This window comes from Crocodylus porosus, unplaced genomic scaffold (genome assembly GCF_001723895.1).
Source record: "Crocodylus porosus isolate Cpor-Errol unplaced genomic scaffold, CroPor_comp1, whole genome shotgun sequence".
Classification (NCBI taxonomy): domain Eukaryota; kingdom Metazoa; phylum Chordata; order Crocodylia; family Crocodylidae; genus Crocodylus; species Crocodylus porosus.
Genome location: NW_017728947.1, coordinates 27,810,852 through 27,830,820, shown reverse-complemented (window position 1 = coordinate 27,830,820; position 19,969 = coordinate 27,810,852). Strand labels below are relative to the sequence as shown.

Genomic DNA, 19,969 nt, shown 5'->3' with positions numbered 1-19,969 from the left:
TCGGGACAGTGATTCGAATCGCCAAATAGAATCACTGTCTCCTGAATCAGCCGAATTCGAATCCAAAGTGAATACTAGCTGCTTCACACAGGCCTACTAATTAGTCAACTCCATGTGCAGGTTCGTGATTGCATGCAGATCCATGTTTGTTTCCACAAATATGTGTGCAGCCTTTCTGGCCTTAGACATTTTCTGCACTGCAGGGGAGCAGCACGGGAGCAGGGAAGGGAGTTAACCCTGGATATCCAGGGGGCAAAGAAAACTTGCCCCCAGAAAAGCAGTGTGGCGCATGTGGGGGGCAGCGTGTGCCACTTATAACTGGAGCCTGGCCATCTGGGGCCATGCTCTGGCTGCAGGCCAAGGTCCTAGCAGCAAGTTTACTGCTGCTGTAGCCCTAGAAGGCTCCTAGGACCCCAGGTAAGGCTGCTGGGGCCAGCACAGTGCCTCCTCTCCCCCCCGGGGTAACCTGCACAAGGCACATGGCACAGATGTTCCCTAGGGACAAGTAGTGGCAGCACAGTGTGCTGCTGCTAGTTGTTCTTGGGGAAGCAAACGTTCATACTTGTGTGGACGTGGCCTCTGGGTGCAACTTAGTTATAAACCACTTGATCCTTTAAAAGTTATTTCATTTTCAACATCCTTTAATGAACCCTAAATAGAGATCTTATTCTTATTTCAAAATGAGTCAGTCGGTGCTCCAGACACTATATTCAAGTTCTGTTGCAGGGCCAGAACAGTTTTATTCTTTTCCATTCACTTCTTGAGGTGATTAGAACTAGCAGGGAGATCCAGCACAGCCCCTTGCCAGGTACTCATGAGTTCTGTTCTGGCTTTTGATCCTCAGTCTTCTCCCTTTCCAGAATGGCTGCTATCCAATACCATTACCTTCTTTCTAAGACAGCAGGGGATTGTCTGCAGTTGCAGCTGATGCCCCTGTGTGAAAGCCAGTGTGCCTTGTGTAGTGTTGCAGGCTCAAATTCCTGTGATGAAAGCTCTGGCTACTTGTTTCTAAGATATTTTCTGCCCCTGCTACCAGTGACTGAAGCTACTATTATGTATGATGTGAACCTTTACTGGATTCAGCTGCAGCCATCTAGTCAGCGTACTGCTTTTTATCTTGTACAGGGAGAAATTCAGTCCACTAACATAAAGGTGGAATATAGTGTCGTGAAATAAACTCCTGTAACAGGGTCAAGATACAGTGTCCCCAAACAACACAACTAGGCTGACTGTGCAAAGCATGGGGGCAGCTGGATTATAGCACAAATCCAGTTTTTCTTCTCTTCCCAGTAGCCCTGGCTGAGCTAAGATTACCTGCAAATTGAATTTCTGTTCTTGCCCCAGACAGACCAGCCAAAGCACTACAACAATGGCTACACAGTGGCTCTGTGCTGCTGCTCACCAGACCAGTCTTCTGCACCTCCTCATGTAAGACTGAAGAGACCTTTGTGCCCAGTTCTCTTCAGCCTTCACAAGAGACATCTGAGGGCAGACCTTGTAGCACCCTTTAGGTTTATCAAGGGAGGACAACAGAGAGTTGGAGATCTGCTATTTACCAGGACACCCCTAGGAGTAACTAGGAGTAATGGGTACAAACTAGTGGACAGTAGATTCAGGTTAGATATTAGGAAGAAATTTTTCACAGTAAGGGTGACCAGAATCTAGAATGGGTTGCCAAGAGGGGTGGTGCTATCACCTAACTTGGAGGTCTTCAAGAGGAGGCTAGATAGGCATCTGGCTGGGGTCATCTGACCTTGGTCCTTGTCCTGCCTGGGGCAGGGGGTCAGACATGATGATCCTTCGGGATCCCTTCTGACTCTACAATCTATGAATCAGACTCTTTGCTCAGGAAGTATATCACTTGTGGAAATGTTTCGTTTGTCTCAGATGTTTTTTAAGTCTTGCTTTTTGTAACTGAGTGCAAATGCAGTGCAAGGTGCTGGCTTCCTCACTTTGCATACTGAAGTCTTCTGCTACACAAAGCAAATAGTGCATAGAAAGCTACTGAGAAGGATTTCCTGTGGTGCCATTTTACCATATTTTCTTGCATACTGTATGCCCCTAAATAAGACAAGTATCTTGTTTTGGGGAAGGCAGAATGAAGGCAAAACAATTTTTCGACAGAGCTGTATAGAGCAGGGTCAGAGCCTAATCTTTAGCTTGCTCGGTTCCCCTCTCCTACTCAAACAAAAGCTGTAACCCCAATTGCTGAAGATGGGGGTCCATTGCTAGATCTGTGATTTTGAAGAGATAAAAAGTTGGCAAGGCTGTGAACTAGGGGGAGAGAGACTGGGAGTAACAAGCAGGAAAATTGCCAGAAGAAAAGTTAGCTTGATTACTGGGTTATCAAGACCATTAAAAAGGACAGACAATTATTATGCCTGTGGAGTAAAGAACAATCAGTCATTAGGTCAACTGAGTCCCTCAGCTGCCTGAATAGAAATGTCACTACTGCTGCCAAGCAGTTGGTTTGGAGCAGGAGCCAAAGTGAGGTGCTTCTATTCCAGGCAAAAAAATCAGCTTTCTTGCTTAAAGACCTACACCCCAATTTTAGGGGGTGAACCATTTTTGGGGGGTAAAAGGTAGGGTATGTGAGAGAATGCAGTAATCTGTCTGATTTCAAAGTGGAAGAACCACCTATACTTATGGTGCAAGAATTTGATTTGTGGACCTGCTCAATTCTTACTGGATTTTTTTGAGACCACAGACATAGATGTCAAAGATGTCACTGGACAGCTTTCAGCTGGTAATATTTTTTATTTATAGTCATTATTTACCTGGATGGGTAGAGATGACAGGGAACTACATTGACTTAGATCTCTGGTTAGCTATCTTTGGTACTTTCATGGACCCTTTTACCACACTAACACAAGCATCCAGCTTTAATGTTTTTCTCTTTATAATACCACTTTGAGGTCGAAAACTACGGTTATCCCCATTTTACAGATAAAAAACAGATTTAAGTTCAGGCAAAGCGGGAACTGAGCCCAGCTCTTCAAAGCCAAAATCTAATGCCTGCTCCACTGGATCATTCCTCTTCTTTCTGCTGAGTTATCTTTTCCATCCATGTAAGTTTTTAACACACAGCAGTGTATTATTCTTTCTTCCTCTTGTATTAGTAATGAATTTAATTGAAAAGCCACCAGAATGACAGAAAATTGCTTATTTGATTCTCCTTGCTTACACCTGATGCTCACTGACAATTATGAACAGATAGCTTAAATTACGCTGCTGGCAAAATACTGTTCTGAGCTACAATACACAGAAAACTAAATGTGCCTCTGTAGAGCAAAATAAAAACTTCACTGTCTGGTGGAAGCAAACAGGGAGGAGTGTAACCTTCCAGCTTGTTGAAACTGTTACATGTCATTAGGTGTACTGTAAACTAGCCTGCACTGAATTCTTTGCCTAGACAATGAGTCTAAGAATTTGAGATGTCTCCTTAGAATGACAAGTGGGGGGTGGAGGGGAGGGGAGGAAGACTACCCTGCATAAATATGACTTGCAACAAAACAGAAGGTTAAAATAGATAAAGTTCTGTCCTAATGTAGGATTGCTTTCAGAAGAGCAGGGGAGAAGTTGTTTCGTGAAGAGTATTAAGGCATTTTAAAGGTAAGTTTTTAAAGTACTTATGCATGTCAGTACTGGATTTAACTAAAGGGGATATTCTGTGACAAGATAAATTTGATATGATTATGTAGACTGAGCTCAAAGCTTCCCCCCCCACACCTGATATTATACTGCTTGTATTTCTGATGAGATAAAACAGTGTTTGAAAAAAATATTTACTGGTAAATTCAAGGGTAGATTGTGCAGTTCTTACTGGAAGGAGGGGAAGGATGGCTTAGAGGTGAGTGTGCCAGCCAGTGACTTTAGAGACTACTTCTGTGACTGTGAAAAGTCAGTTGATCTCTCTGTTTGCTACTTCTTCATCTGTAAATTGAGGATAAAGCTTTCCTACCTCCCAGCTTATATGTAGTGAAGTGTGTAGATGGTATCGTAATGTGAGCATTACATAGGGAGTGAAGAATCCAGTCGTGATTATGGATGTCATTTTAATGGAGCCTCATGGAGTTCGGAAGACAGTTTCCATTGACGTGAGGTTAGATTAAGGTCTGACTCTCTTGCAGTCCTTTGAAAATCCTAGCCAATGAATGTGTAATGAAATTATACATAAAACTACCTGGGGCAGGGGGTCGAACGCGATGATCTACTGAGTTCCCTTCCGAGCCAAACATCTATGAATGCCAGACAACATCTATACAGGTTTCTCTTGCTTTATGCTGTACATGTGTTCCTGGAAAACGGTGCATAACTCACATTTACATAAAGGGAACTCACTTTACAATGTAACAAATAGGGGTACGTTCCAAGACTTCAATTGTACTGACCCCCAAACTCATTTCTACCACATTTACAAGACAACTTTGGTACTCATCAACAGCAGACAGTACACACAAGTACAGGGCACTATCATAATGGAGATGGCAACTACAGAAACACATTGCAGACAGCGAGAGAGGAGCACAGATCCACACAAGACTATATTTGGTGAACGTCACTCTCACAATACACCTCATAAAGCAGCTGATTGTGGGCTTCCACCACACCATTCACATAAAACTGAATTTACCTTGCACATAAGAATTTTTTGGTATAAAAGGGTCATCTCATAAGAGTGAATTTGCATATACAGAACCGGCATAAAGCAAGAGAAACCTGTACTGGATTATGTGTGGACTAGTAAACTTTAACTGAGAAACCAAGAAAACTGTCATGTGTTATCACACAGTTTCTATGGAGGGTTAAATTAAGTTTTGGGAGAGCTTCTTGAACTGCATTTGTGAAAAGCCAGTATCAGCTGGAAAAGCAATAAAGAACTTACCAGCTCTGATTCCATACTGACACCTCAGTAGCACATGGTCAACTATACTGATAGTCTACTGGTGGCATTTAAAAGAGTCATCAATGAAGATACAGGTTGCAATCTTCAGCCCTTTCCTTTTAGGTTGATTTCCTTTTTCTAAGTAAAATATAGAGATGCTGTGGTTTGGAAAACCACAGGGTGATATAGGACAGGTCAGAGGAGAATCAAGAAGGAAATCAGTGAAATTTTCCAAGCAAGGTGAGATTAGAATATTTATTAATATATGACTTTTTCACTGTATTTTCTTCATCCCAAACTCTTCTCTAGGGCTAGGGACAGACATTACACATAAACCGGTTTAAGTGATCAGAAACTGGTTTAAATCTGTAACAGGACAGATGTTCAGTGCACATAAACCAGTTTGAAAATGGCTGAAACTGGTTTGAGATAAACCTGCTTGAATGTAGTATCAGACTTAACTGATTTGGCTCAAAACAGTTTATGCAATGTCTGTCCCTGCCCCCTTGCTGCTTTAAGATAAGCCAGACTCCTCCAGCATCCTGGCATGCTCTCTGCTCCCTGGCTGCTGCTCTGGCACAGACTGTGGGCTGCTCCCTCCTCACCACTCCTTTCTAAGCATGAATTCCCCACTTCCCTTGGCCTTGCTGAGGAGGTGTCTGTGTATTAGCTAGCAGACCACACACTGGCTACAGTCGGTGCTGAATCAACTGGTAGCTGGAAATGTCCCTCAGTTGTTTTCTTAATGGGACGATAAACACTGAGTTAGAGGTGATAAAAATTGTTATCAATTCCCTGCTGGACTAATCCACACATCTTGTCAGGGCCTGGCCATGCTCCCCCTCAGCTCAGTACTGTGGAAGGAAGGGAGGGCTGCTCTAGTGTGCCTCCGGCTTCTAGCCTGAGCCACTGAAGGCATATGTCTGCATTTCTGGGATGTCTGTCTAATTACAAAACTGATTTAGCTTAGCCAGGTTAGACTAACCTGCAAAGATTGAATCAAATCAGGCTCAGGCTTTTTGAATGTCTGTCCCTAGCCAAAAAATATAGCTCTTATCCTAGATTCCCCTCATTTGCATGCATATACCACCAGCTTACAAATGTCTTTATTCCTCTTGCACTTGATCCTATTTTAGTATTTCCCTTTCTCAGATTATAGCTGTTCAAACCCTTCTTGCATCTTTCCAGCTCAGAATTGCCCATGCCACACATTTAAGAAACAACTGTCTTCTTACTTAAACGCTGCTTCACGCAGAACAGTTCCCTCAGCTGCAACTCTTGTCCCTCCTGATACCTGGAAGCTGCACATAAATCCTTCTACATGCATGCACACTAAATTCTTTAGGACCAAACTTATATTCTCTCCTATCTAGCCACCAACAGCAACAGGATCAAGTGGTCAACCTAGAGCCTTCCTCACTTCTTTCTTTGCTGCTGGGTCTGGAAAAGCAGCAGTCAGATGAGCAGAAGGCATATTTAGGAGAGAGTTCTATAGTTCTGCATGGAACTGAAATCGCGCTGCAAATGCCTGAATTCTTTGCTCCATGCCTTTTGGTGCTTGAAGGCTATATGCTTCAAGGGCGCATGTGCAGTTTCTGTCCTATCGTTGATCCTAATGGGTTAGGCTCCACAGAAGGTGGTGTGTTTCTCTTGCAGAAGTTCCCTGGTGGTAGCCCTGTGCAATAAGACTCCAATGGTCAGAACTCTTCCAAGCCTGTGTAGAGTCCGCAAGAGACAACAGTGTATTAGACAGCCACCAGTAGCTCAGACAGAGTTTTGATGTTATATACAGGGTTCAGCCCCATTAGCACCAGCACATCACAGAGCAGCCCATGGCTTTGGTTGGCCAGATGTATTAAAAACCTGAAAAGGAATTTGCTCCTTTTGGAAATGTTGAGAAGCAACTTCTAAAACTGTCCTGTAATATATTTTCTTTTTTTCTACAGCAGTGATGCTGTTTTCTTGCCATTATAGTTTTGCGTATATGTATTGAAAGAATAAATGAAGTAAAATAAGAACAAACAATAATGATACTGTATTCTAAAGGCGTATCTGTGTACATCAAGGTAGTCTGTAAAAAGACCATACAAAAGCTATTCTACTTTCCTTGGGTATCCTAAATCATACACTTTAATAAGTAAGATAAGTTTTTCCTATTTTTACCACTAATATTAAAGTGCTTATACAACCATGGAAGAGTGAGCTGGATTCAATTCTGGCTCGCACATCATCAACTGAATTCTTAACTGTTGGAGAGAGATTTTTTTACTCCTTCTTAACTTCCAAAGAGGAAGTGTGAGACAGAAGGTTTTAAACCTGACTCTGCCTTAGACTCCCTGTGGAAATGTTGACAAGTAGTTTAACCTTTCTCTGCACCTTCATTTCTCTGTCTCCAAAATGGTGATAATAATTCTTTCCTACCTTACAGCAGCATTTTGAGGCCCTCAGATACTATGGCGATGAGTGATGCAGAGAACCTTTAAATACACTGTGACTTTACTGCTGGTGATGTCTAAGCCAGAAGAACCCATTTTGAGAGGAGATTCCAGGTTAAGTTAGTAGAGCTAACAGCCTGAAAAAAATCTCCTGCTTGCTTTCTTTTTTTGCTTTTTAAAAAAACGAGCTTATTTGACTTGTATGTACTTAACCAAAAAAATGTAAACCCAAGATGCCATTTTACAAATTCGGTGTTTAGAGCATAGATAAAGTTTAAGTGCATATCTTACTTATTTCAGATTTCTTTGATTTTTCAGGGGAGTTTGGTGTACAGAGAGGTTTTTATCTTTTGCTACCACTACTGTCCAAAAGATAAAATGACTCAGAAACTTAAATTTTTGCTGGCAAAGACGGTCTACTCTCTGTTGTGTTTCATTAGCTAAAAAAGCTGGGCATTTTTCAACAGAAATGTATTTCAGATGAAAGGTGAAACGTATGAGCCTATTTATTCTAAATATTTCAGGAAATCTAAAACTTTTGGAAACTCAGGATTTTGAATGAGGAGGGAAGTGATGCACTGCATTCATTGATGGGGGTTAAGCAAGAGATTAACCAGATGTTTTGGCTTAAAAAAGGAGTTATAGTTACCCAGGGTATGGTTACATGAGGGAGGATTGCTTTAATTCATGCATTAAGATATCCCAAATTCAGATGTGTATGAAATATAACAGCATATTTTCTAGAAAAGATTGTGTCACTCTATAGCATTTTTGCTCTCTCTGCATATATAAATACTGCTTTTGCTTTTGTCATCTTGTGTATTTTAACTGTTGTATCACAGAATAGTAAATTGATCTTCCTCAATTTAATAAAAAGGTTACATCTGAGCATAGTCCTAACTTTTAGGAATCATGGCCTGACCATGCTCCCTTGGGAACCATCATCATATGCTAGAGGGGAAAGTAGTCCTAACGTGACACGGCTTTAGGTAAGAACCCTGCTATCTTTACAGGGAAAGGAAAGGTTCCTTGATGACCTCTTTTTCCCCTAGCTACAGTTCCAATAGGCACCTTATGCCTTTGACTGTTGTCATGATGTAGAAAAAAGAATGGAAAAAAATGAAGATTTTGTTCAGACCTACAGGTAGCTTTCACAGGTCAGAACTGAGGATTTCTGTAAGGTTTAGGAAAAGGCAAACTTGGACTACAACTTCACTGTGTGAATAAACAATGCCTTCAGGCTGCCATGCTATTTTTGTAGCACAATTCATTAAGCTTATTTAAAAGATTTTTTCTATATTTCTTCAGCTGTGGAATAAATTGTTTTCATTTGGTAGCCTTGATAGCTGTTTATTGCTAAAAATGGCTTATTGCACTAGCAAAGCCTCTTACTTGTTTTATTCTTAGGCCTGATCCAAAGTAATGGACATTGGATCAGGCCTTCAATAACCGTTAACTGTGTATCTAAAAATGTTTATTTTGATTTGCTTTTAATCATTCCTTGCAGAATAGTTGATTGTGTTGGGATCATGTGTAGCTGGGTGAGTACAAATAAAATGAACATTATCTATTTGAGTGAATCACCAGCAAAATGCTCCATTTGCAAAATTAGGAATTTCATTTTATATGTTGTTTTCATGTGTTAGAGTTGCATCTGTTTGTTTGACATCTTGCATCTGAAAATAATAGCTAGTTCAAAACATTACAAATTATTTCTTTCTCTTTTCCTCCCCTCTCCTTTGTCCTCTCCTCTCTTTCTCCTTTTCTTTCTCCTTTCCTTTGTCTTGTCTTTATATGGTATATTGAGATACTTTTTTTTTTAATTAAAAAACAGGTACGACAAGTGGGTAAACAATGTGCACTGCTCTAAGCCCAAAGGCACGTGGGCCTGGGCTCTCTGACATGCATCAATACAGCCAATGGCTGGCCAGCAGACATGAGGCCAATTTGTTACCGATGAAAGAGGACTTAGCCCTGTGGCTCACAAACCTTCTGGGTAAGATAACCTTTCTCAATTAAAATGCAATCATTGCGATATATCACACTTCCTGGTAAGGTAACACTTTGTCCCTCAAGTCAGCAGAAAATACTGTTTTCCAGATTGTTTTCCCTCTCTGATAGAATAGCTGAATGGCTACCTTTAAATAATGTAGCTATCAACTAGGTCAAAAATGTCTCAAAAATAGCATGCATCCACTTTACTTAGGCAGTATTCCTATGAACTTGGTCCTTACTGGTTATTTTTCCACTGAGTTCATTTTGTGTTCTTCTGTATGCTTCAGTTAATGTCTGCCATCACATGTCTTTGATCAATTACAGACCTCATTGAGATCAATGCAGGACTAACCATCTCTCATTCATGCAAAACAGAATGAATTAACAGGGGCAGTTAAATGTCCTTTTGTAAAACAGTTGCTGAATTGATGGAGAACTGCTGCCCAAGGCAAGGCACGGCATACAGACAAAGCTGATTGGAAACCACGTGAATGAAAGGTTTTTCTTAGTGGACTGATTGCAAATACAGGAGCTTGGGTATTGATTGATTGCAGTTGTATACATCCCCGGCTACAAGATAGACACCGACCAGATAGCAAGGGATAGTGAGAGAAGCAGTGTAATGTATGGTCCATAAGAAAGGGAAGAGTCAGAGCTCCTTGGGATATAGGACTTGCTGGAAAGGCAGGCTTGGAAGGTGAACAAGGGTATGGGCTGCTGTTCCAACTGTGTTTTCAGAAGCAGGACTTGGCAATTTATCAAGATTTTGTCACAGAAGTACTTGATTTGTGTAATCAATCAGTTTCTCACCTGGGAAGACCCCAGATATTGGTTAACCAATAGGGCTGTGAAGTGCCGAAATATTAACATAGCTTCTATTCCAGCCCCTATGCTTTTTGTTTCAATTCCTTATTACTTTCTAGGTGTATTGTTTTGTGTCATGAGTGTTCCATTTTTACTCTTGGTTCAAGACACAGTTTTGGGAAAGCAGGGACAAGAAGTTAAAAAAAAGCATAAGAAAAATACACAGTTCCGTTATTTTCCAATTCGAGTGTATGGTTGTGCCCAATGTAAAAATGGACCAAATTAGAAACCTCAAATTTAGTTTGGCTTATATTCTTCAGTGGAAATCCAGTTAGTTCAGCTTTGACAAATTATACAATTGGCTTTAAATGTATGAATATGTCAGGCTAGTGGTTCCATGTTTGTGCACCAGAACTTTCCCTATCATCTATTTTTGCATGTGATTACAGAGACAGAAATGTTTTTATCAATGTTTAAATGTTGCACAGCTAGAAAAGTTGCAAGTGCTCAATATGCTAAACATTTGTGTCATCTTAAAAATACAGTGAATGCATGTACTTAAAAGGAAAACAAAGGTCTTTTGGTCTGCACAACTTAGATGATTCAATTTAGAGAGACTATAGGTTTTTGGAGCAGGGAATTATCTTTTTTTTGTATTTAAGCAGCACCCAGTACATCGGGGCCTGGTCCATGAATGAGGCTCAAAGCTCTGCTAAGCTACAAATAATAATAATATTCATTTATCTTGAGTATGCATAGAACTCCTTTGAGAAGCTCAGGGGAGAATTTAGATTAAATAGTTCATTAAGTCAAACTCAAGATGTAGTTTTTTGAGGTGAGGCAAGGCATTTTCTGATGAAAGCTGTATTTAAATCTTCTCAAAGATAGTATTGTGTAATAATCCAGTATATCTGCTTCATTTGCTTAACCCCTAACTCTTTATTAGCATTCACTTTGCAACATTTTCTAAGTGAAGGCAAGTATTATGACAAGGAATGGCTGAAAATTAAGTGTCAGTAGGTGGCACTCAGGAACATGCAGCATAGTCCCTTCTTGTGGGACATTAAAACAATGGTCATTTTGTTCTGCCATTGAGGAAAATAAAGACACAACAAAATGAAGTAATACCCAAAAGTCACAAAGAAGGGATTGATCCTTCAAGTCTTCTTCGCATGGCACTTGCATTGAACTTTACGGGAAATTCGAAACCTAAAGTGCCAGAGAGGAGACAAAAATCTAGAATTCCTTACTCTTCACCTCCTTTTGCTACTATGCTAGTTTTCTGTTTTGTTTACATTTAAGTCACAAGAAGCTATGTATGGATTCAACACTAAACATACTAGTTCACTGTTAAAGAAGAAAGTACTAATCTGTAATGAAATGAGATGGAAGCTTAATTGCATGTGGTAAGACAGAGCTCTCACACTGACAGGATCAAGAATTAGGTCTCTTTTCAGCTAGAAAGTCTCCACCACCAGAAGACTCTGAAATAACAAGCATCATTCAAAATCTTATTTTTTCAAGTGCACATCAAACTGTGAACCTTCTCAATGGTGTTGTGAGAATGCATCTTTTCTTTTATTAAGCAGCACGTACTATTCAACAGGTTAACACATTCTCTCATTTTTTCCACAAATGGACCCTCATTCATTTCTCAGGACTTGACTACATAGAGATACTCAGAAAATGAATCCAAGCTTACTAAAATTCTGAAGTTAAAGTAGGTTATTTAAAATATATTAAATCTCTGCATAGATGCTCTTATTCAGAATTAAAGTGACCTTAATTTGATTTAGTTTAATTCACTTCGAAAGTCAATTGAGCTAAACCAAATTAAATCTACTTTAATTCTGAATAAATGTTTACACAGGGATTTAATATAATTTAAATAATATACTTTAACATTAATTTGGAATACTTTTCCTAATTGTCCTTATTCAGATAAACCTTTGACATCAGATCAGCCCTGCTTTACACCAGAAAGAAGAATCGGGTCAGTGTTTTTAAAAATTGGCTACTCAACTAAGGTTTTTTTATCTGGCTGAATTAGGTTACATCTTGTTTCACCTGGCTCTTGTTCATTCATTTGCATTGTGTACCATTTAGGGTGCATGATAATCAGGGACACTTGTCTCCAACCATGATACATTTTTTTTTTTTTTTTTTTACAAACAGAAAAAGGATATTTTATGCAAGCTTGTGGTCTGAATCTTTTATGGTTGATCTGGTTGGTGAAGATGTATGTCTAGGGGTTTTTCTACAGAGGGAAATACATCATACCCAATGCTGATTATCAGTGGAAATTTAGATGAGCGTAATTTTACACCTAGTTATACGGAATTTTTTGAGCTCATAATTACAAACTTGAAACATGACAATATGCCAGATGAGATCATTAAAATAAATAAAAGTCTTGACATTAGATTGGAAGAATTAGGCACTGCAACTAGAATAAGTAATCTCAGGTTGATGGGAAATTTGGAAACTTGAGGGCTGTGTACACATACAAAACAAAGTTGGATTTTGACCATTTAACTCTAAGAAGTTTTGCCTTAACTTTGCCTTGATTCAGCAGGAAGACTGCTTTCAAGTTGATTTTGATTGCCTGGTGTGCATTTGGCTTATTATCTGTACAATTATGTCTAAGCAGCATGATGGTCAGAGTGTCTCACAGGGAGATTTCCATTGACCCCACAGCATCTGCATGGAGGTGGCTGCATATTCATTACACATGTATAAATAAACATCCAGAATAAAGTGTGTGGAGGAGGCAGAGGGATTGCTAAATTCCCAAAGGAAGTATTCCAGCAGTCAAAACAGTCACTGTTTTTGAGTTCTTAGATTGTTTCATAATGGGGGGGGAGAGAAGGAAGAAGAGGTTCAGTGGAGGAAGGAAGAATGGTTTCAATTCTCTTGAGTAGAGACTGGAAGATTTGTACATTTTTCCTGTTAAATATTTGTAGCTCACATATGGGTATATAGTATGCTTCTATGTGGATTCAGGGTTTTTAGTAATGATTTTTGTTTCATGGCTCTTAAATACACTTTCATTGCCTATTCTCATAAAATATTCTTGACTTTACATTGCCCCTTATAGTTATTATATATTCTGCAATAACAATGAGATTTTTTTCACGTGCTCTGACCAATGAGTGGATCTAGGTTTTCGCAAGTACTGAGCACTTGGCAGTTCCCATTGTGAGATTATGACCATATTTTCAAACTGGAGGTCAGCATTTGAGTGTCATGAGCTCCTGAAAATCTGGCTATTTAGGCTGCAATGCCAGCTATGTATTTTGAAAAGGGATCATTGTGTGGTTAAAGTTAAGCATGCCCATATAAGAGCTTTGCATAGTTGCTACACAACCTCTTCCTCCTACACTCTGGATAAATGCAGAAGGAGCTTATTGGGAACGGAGAGCCTCTGTGCCAAGTCTGAAACAGGGATGAGGCACCTGTACTTCTCTCAAACTGGTTGTGTTACCAGGCTTCTGTTCCAGTAGGTAATCTCTAGTAAAGAATAACTTCCATGCCTAGTTACTCCTGCTAGGATTCAAAAGGTATTGAAATTTCTGCCTTTCCAGGTATGAATCTAGGCTGCCAATTCTGAGTCACGGTAGACCACAAATAGAATTTAATGGCGGAGCTTTGTAGCGACTCCTGAACAGTTGGTATTGAACCAACTGTTCAGGAGTTGCTGCAGAGCTCCAGCATTATTGGTGCTGACATAATGTTGTTACTTTAACTGTTGTTACTTTAATGCTGACACTGTATTAGTTGGTGGTTCTCCTTAGCCCTACCCTGCTGTGCTCCATCCGGGGATTCCTGGAATGACAATTTTAATAGAAAAGCTCAACTAGTTGTGTTGTAGGCATTTGTTAATAAAAATAACTTACAGGCTTTGAGTTTTTTTAGCATGTGAGCTTCCTGTAATGCTTATGAAGCACTCAGGGGCCATGATAGGAGGGAAAGCACAGCATATTTTATCAATTTTACAAATGCTCAGTTTCATGGGACTTTTCGTAAGCTTTTCAAACCTTACTGGGCATACTTATGAGCTGAGCACAGGGGTTAGTAAAGTCACACTATACTAACATTACATCAGCATGCTGGCACTGTCCTTGTATGCAGAAGTCAGTGTTCTTGTTCTATATAGCTTTCCCGTAACCTTTTAAAACAACGCAACACAATATATAGCTTGTCTGTTCTAGTTGTACAAAATACACAACATGATATCCCTGCAAAAGAAACAAATGAATATCCTCCTACCATATATCCAGAAGGTGAGAGTGAAGTGATTGCTGGCACAGCTATGCTGGTTAGGGATATTCATTTTTTATATAGTTCTGATAGCCATAGTAAAGCTGGCAAAACTTTGTAGTACAGACCAGTTAGATATTTTCCCATCTCACATCACTTAATTTACTTATATTTTATTTTGCCTCCATAGGTATTTTGTTGTTTTTTTCCTCAACATATGGCTGCTAATGAAAGTGTTCAAAACTTTCACAGTTTAACAAGTTAATATTTTCATTTTTTCTTAATACTTCACATTTTGATTGAGAAAATAGTGACTTTGATTAGTGCTAGTTATTAATGTGACCAGGCTTTTTATAACGTGGTTTCAGCCAGAGCTACTTATACTTGCTGGATTTATGTCAGGATCCTCTAAGTGTCCAGCATCTTCCCTCAGCATCCTCCCTCTTCTGCAGCTCACAGCTTCTCCAGCAAATCATGAAAAGCCTCTTCTGTTCCTCCAGATCAGCTTCTTTTGACCTTCATTTATTTGCACAATCAGACACTTTTCCTTTTCTCTTACTTGCACTTCTTTTGTCCCTGCTTCTCTGTGAGTTCCTATGAACCTCCCAAGCCTTGTGGTTTTTAAGACTAGGACTGTATCTTCTTGTTTTGACAATTTTCCATGCTTCAGATCCCAACTTTTCTGTCAACTTTGGTTGGATTGTTTCCCCCGGGCTTCAGTGATCCTACTGGATGCTTGTACATGTGGTGCCATTGCCATGTACACCTGGCAAAAATGTTGCTTTGTGTGGCTTAATGGCATCATGCTCTACACGTGCAGAAGTTTTGGGGATTTAAAATGAGTTTGCATTGTTGCAAACTAAATTACACCCTGATGGAGTTCAGTTTGCAAAGATACGTTGCAGCTATTAGTCAGCTTTCCCCTTGGCCACAGGAGAGGTGGGCAGGCTCTGCAGAAAAAAAGGATTGGCCTCAGTGGGCAGGCGCCTCCTGAAGGAAGAAGTAACGAGTGGCCCATTCATAGATTTCATAGACATTAGGGCTGGAAAGGACCTCGCAAGATCATCGGGTCCAGCCCCCTGCCCAAGAGGCAGGAAGTCAGCTAGGGTCAAAGGATCCCAGCATGATAAACGTCCAGACGTTTCTTGAAAGTGTCCAGGGTAGGACACTTGCAGCACCTCTGCGGGCAGTCTGTTCCAGGCCTTGGGGGCTTGGACAGTAAAGAAGTTTTTCCTTATGTCCAGCCTGAAACGGTCTTGCAGGAGTTTGTGACTGTTGGACATTGTCATCCCCTGGGGTTGTCTGGTGAACAGACATTCTCGCAGATCCTTATGCACTTCCCCTTATGTACATATAAAATGCCACCAAGTTCATGAGCCTGTGCTTCCAGCTGATGAGTCTTCATAAAGCCTGTTCTCTTGCCCTCTGATCATGTGCGTGGCTCTCCTCTGGACTCTCTCAAGCTTCTCCACATCCTTCCTAAATTGTGGAGCCCAGAAATAGATGCAGTACTCCAGATGCAGCCTCACCAGGGGGCCCTGGTCCTTCTCTCCATGGCACTGGTGCAGTGCCCCCTAGGGCCATCTGTGCAAGCTGCTAGTGGCCTGGGTGCTACCCCCGGATCAGGAAAGAGTCGGATCCGGCTGGGTGCTGCCTCTGAGCTGGGGCAGCACCTGGCGTGCTAGCAGCCTGCCTAGTTGTCCTCAGGGGGCACTGCTGCCATGGATGGAAGGAACAGGACCCTCCACAGCTCAGGGGTCCTCAGTCCGTTAGCAGCTTGCCCCCAGCTGCAGGCAGGCTCCTCCAAAAAAAAAAAAAAAAAAAAAGGACCTGGCCCCTTGCTGTAACAGTGACGGAAACCCCTAAATTTAAACGTTAGGTTTCAATTAAAAATTGAGTGCTTCAGTTTAGGGGGCATAGAAGGCAACCCTAAAGGACTAACCCCCCCTCACGTGTACAAGCACTCATTGTTCTAAGGCACTGGTTTTCAACCTTTTTTGGTTGGGGTACCCCGGCAGCCAGTTGATGAATGGGGGTCCTCCGGCAGCTAGTCAGCAATCGTACCCCCAACTGAAAGCCCCTGTTCTAAGGTGCTGTTCTACACCAGAATGGTGCAGCGTGGGTCAGAGGCTGTGGGCAGGCGAACAGAAGGACCTAGCTGCCGCCACCATTTCTCCTTACTACAGCACAGGGGAAGCTCCCCCTGCTGCCACTTCTCACTGCTGCAGAATGATGGAAGCATCCGCCACTGTCACTTCTCCCCACCACTGTGTGCTGAATGCTGCCAGAGCTCCATATCTGTGGGCCAGACCCAATGTCTCCATGGGCTGAATACAGCCTGCAAACCATAGTTGCCAAACCCTGTTGCCATATGAATGAGAGTTATCAAAGTTTAATGAGTCTGCACTGCTGTAGGTTTATGAAAAGAGTACTGCGGCCTTGACAATAGTTGGTTGATTCCACATGCACTGCTGTCCAGCTGGTGGTCTATGGGCTGCTTGTGGTCCCTGAGGGGTGGTCCTGGGGCTCCCAGTCCAGGTGCCTCTACCCAGATTGCTCAACTGATGCTGCTGCCATAGTCTCTAGGCTCCCCATCCATCCTTCTGCTTCCATTTTTTACTTCCATTCCTAGCAATGCCATGAGGAAGTACAGCCTGTGGGTTGGGAGGAACTTGCAAGCAGTTAGATCCATGACCCTAGATCCATGTGCAGCATGGTGGGGGTTGTTCACTATGTAGTGTGGCAGTTGGGAGGAGGGGGACACAGGACACAGTGCTGCTTGGGAAGAGGCATATAGCATGGATGTGAACTGGGTGTCTGTGGCCCCCAACCCCTCAGAAGTTGGCCAGTCCTGCACTAAGGTATTTTTGGTACATCAGTCAACAAAAACGTATAGTTGAATCATGACATAGATCCAGCAACATTCATTTATGTAAGCAATTCTAATCCATGCACAAATAATCCCGATAAAGAAATGGAAAAGCAACAGTTGCAAAATTAGGGATGGAGTTTATTTTCCTGTTTATTTTTACACTTTAGCATCAGTTTTTAAAATATACAGTGCTATTACCATCTTACAAAACCATTGCAACTGCTTTTTTGTAATTATGGTCCTTTTAGAGGGGTTATTTTTTTTTTTTTAATGTAGTTTAATGTTTTTTCCATCCAAATGTATGAAGCCATTTTTTTCCCCTTAGGCTATGAACATTATTCTTGTTTGAATCAATACATTTCAACTGTTAAATATGTCAGGGTGTCTGTTTTAGCAAAGAAATGCCACCTTTTGGAGCCATAAAATACAGCGAATTGAAAGCTGACACCTAATATATTTTTCATTAGATACAGATGTTCAATGCAAAACTCATTCTTTCAGCATCCATAAAAGGCAGCAGAGCTAAAACGTTCAGCTTAATGTGCAAAATGCAATGATCAAACTGCTAATGCAATTTAGCATTAAAATAATGTCTGTGTATTGTTAAATGGCAATACAAGATAGAAAACTGTTGCTACTTAATAAGTGAATAGGTTTGATTTTTATTGCCTTAACAATAATAGCAGAATAAGATATATCTATACATTTTAGGACGGCATAAGCATTTAGAACTACAATTGTTTTATGTAAGAAAATTGAAAGGACTCAGTATCTAAAAATAAACCTTTCCATTATGATATAAAATATTTTAAATGGAGATCTACATTTTATTAAAATATAATAATGACTTTTAAAAATAAAACAACTTGTATAGTGTGGCCATTCTTTATATTAGTTTTCTGATCGTTTCATACCTTTTGGCAAAAGTCAAAGGGAGGAAAATTGAAAATATTTTTCATTATTCATAATAGAAAATGTAGGCCAACATGTTGGTGAAGGTATTAAGGTGCCGGGATGCTCACTTTTTGTATCTGGGGGCTATTAATTTCATTTTTGGCTCCAGCTGACTTACATGCACTACTAAAATAATGTCAGTTGTGCATAAGCTACCATTGTGACAAGCACTTGCAGTTCTGCTACTGCTCTTCTGCCACCTGCAGAAGTCATTGGGTACACTAGGGGCTACAATGTAAAATATACAGTGGAGGGAATGGAGGATAAAAATGAAAGGGAAAAAAGTCTTCAAGTTAAACAGATGTTCTTGGAAGTATAAATGTATTAGAAATATCAGATTTAATATGAGCTAGAAGAGGTGTGTATTTGGAGATCACATAAAGGTATTGTATTCATCTTTGGTTTTAACCTACACAATGAAGATTGGGGATTGCTTGCCTGAAGTTTGGTACAGTATTGTCAAACTACCCAATAACTTTCAAAGGGATAGTCAATTCCATCCTACTGCATTATCCTTTTGATTATTTTTCGCTTTTGGTTATTATTGTTTGCACTGCAGCTTCCTCCTCATTAGTAACTGACCCTGATTGCCAGTGCATAAGCTCAACATTAAATGTTGTAGATTTGTACTTTATATTCTTGTTTACCTCAATTATTTTGGAGCTGGTTTAATACAAGCGTTTCCTGAAATGAATAGGATTGTTTCTTTTACTTCTCCCTCTCTTTTTATTTTGAGAAAGTAAAAAAGCACGACCATTTTTTTTTTAAATCTACTTTTTCTCATTTTTGCCTAGCAATTGGTAGAGAGAGATGTGAAAAATGAGTAGGATTTTTTTTCATAAATAACCCCCCCCATCCTTTTTACAAGTACAGACAAATTGGGTTTTAAAACTTTTGAGTGCAAAAAAGAAAAAACCCCAACAATGTTGTTTTGGTCAAAAAGCCATTTTGAGTCAAAACTAATTAACAAAAATGTCACCTTGCTCTAATTGTTAACAAACCTCTATTTTCTTTCTCAAGAAGAATTCTGCAATTTCTAAAAGAAGAAATCGGGAGCTAATAGGGATGGTAATGAAGTAGAGGTCTTTTTTCCTTGAAGTTTCTGGTTTTAACTTTTCCTGAATTGGCGGTGGCAAAAAAAAAAAAAAAATTTCTGACTGCTGTCCAGTAGGCTAGGTAAAATAAGTTGTTGATCTTAATCTAGTACCTAAATGACTAAGATACACATTACAAAAACAACTATCAATATTAAAAAGGCCAAGGATTGAGGCTAGATCCTATTTTGACGGCAGTGACTTGGCACCACTGAATACTGAAGTGGGACATTTTTTTTTTTTTGTCCCTAAAGGACATTTGGGGAATTTTTTGTCCAGCAGAAATACTGAAAAAATGAAAGAGGAAAAGAGTAGTTTTTATTTAGAAATGCTGTCATGGGGTTTCATGGGTGTTTTTCAGTGTGGGTTTCTCATGCTCCTGTTCCTTTCAGACTACTTCTCATTTGATGTACCTTGATTTCTTCTCTTGGAAAATTAAGATACCATATTAGGGAAATACCTGACAATGTATTAGGATTTTAACTGGGGTGTGCTAGTGCTCTGCTGGTACTTATAAACCTCTGAGTAGTGGCAATAGAATGCTGATGCCTTAATCTTCCCTGCTTTTTAGCATACATTTCATAGACATTAGGGCTGGAAGGGACCTCAGGAGATCATCGAGTCCAGCCCCCTGCCCAAAGGGCAGGAAGTCAGCTGGGGTCATAGGATC

The 19,969-nt window shown here is 40.3% G+C and overlaps 1 protein-coding gene across 6 annotated transcripts in view; it reads left to right on the top strand.

Annotated features, from left to right (window-relative positions):
- Positions 1-19,969, top strand: part of GAS2 (growth arrest specific 2) — a 166,937-nt gene that overhangs the window by 4,652 nt on the left and 142,316 nt on the right. For 3 of the 6 annotated variants that reach the window (XM_019552022.1, XM_019552023.1, XM_019552024.1), the window contains exons 2-3: positions 3,552-3,612; positions 9,155-9,316. In XM_019552022.1, the coding sequence (XP_019407567.1) occupies positions 9,175-9,316 (142 nt within the window). In that variant the 5' untranslated portion in view covers positions 3,552-3,612; positions 9,155-9,174. The remainder of the gene's footprint in view (positions 1-3,551; positions 3,613-9,154; positions 9,317-19,969) is intronic. The other 3 variants (XM_019552025.1, XM_019552027.1, XM_019552026.1) reach the window with 1 other exon arrangement.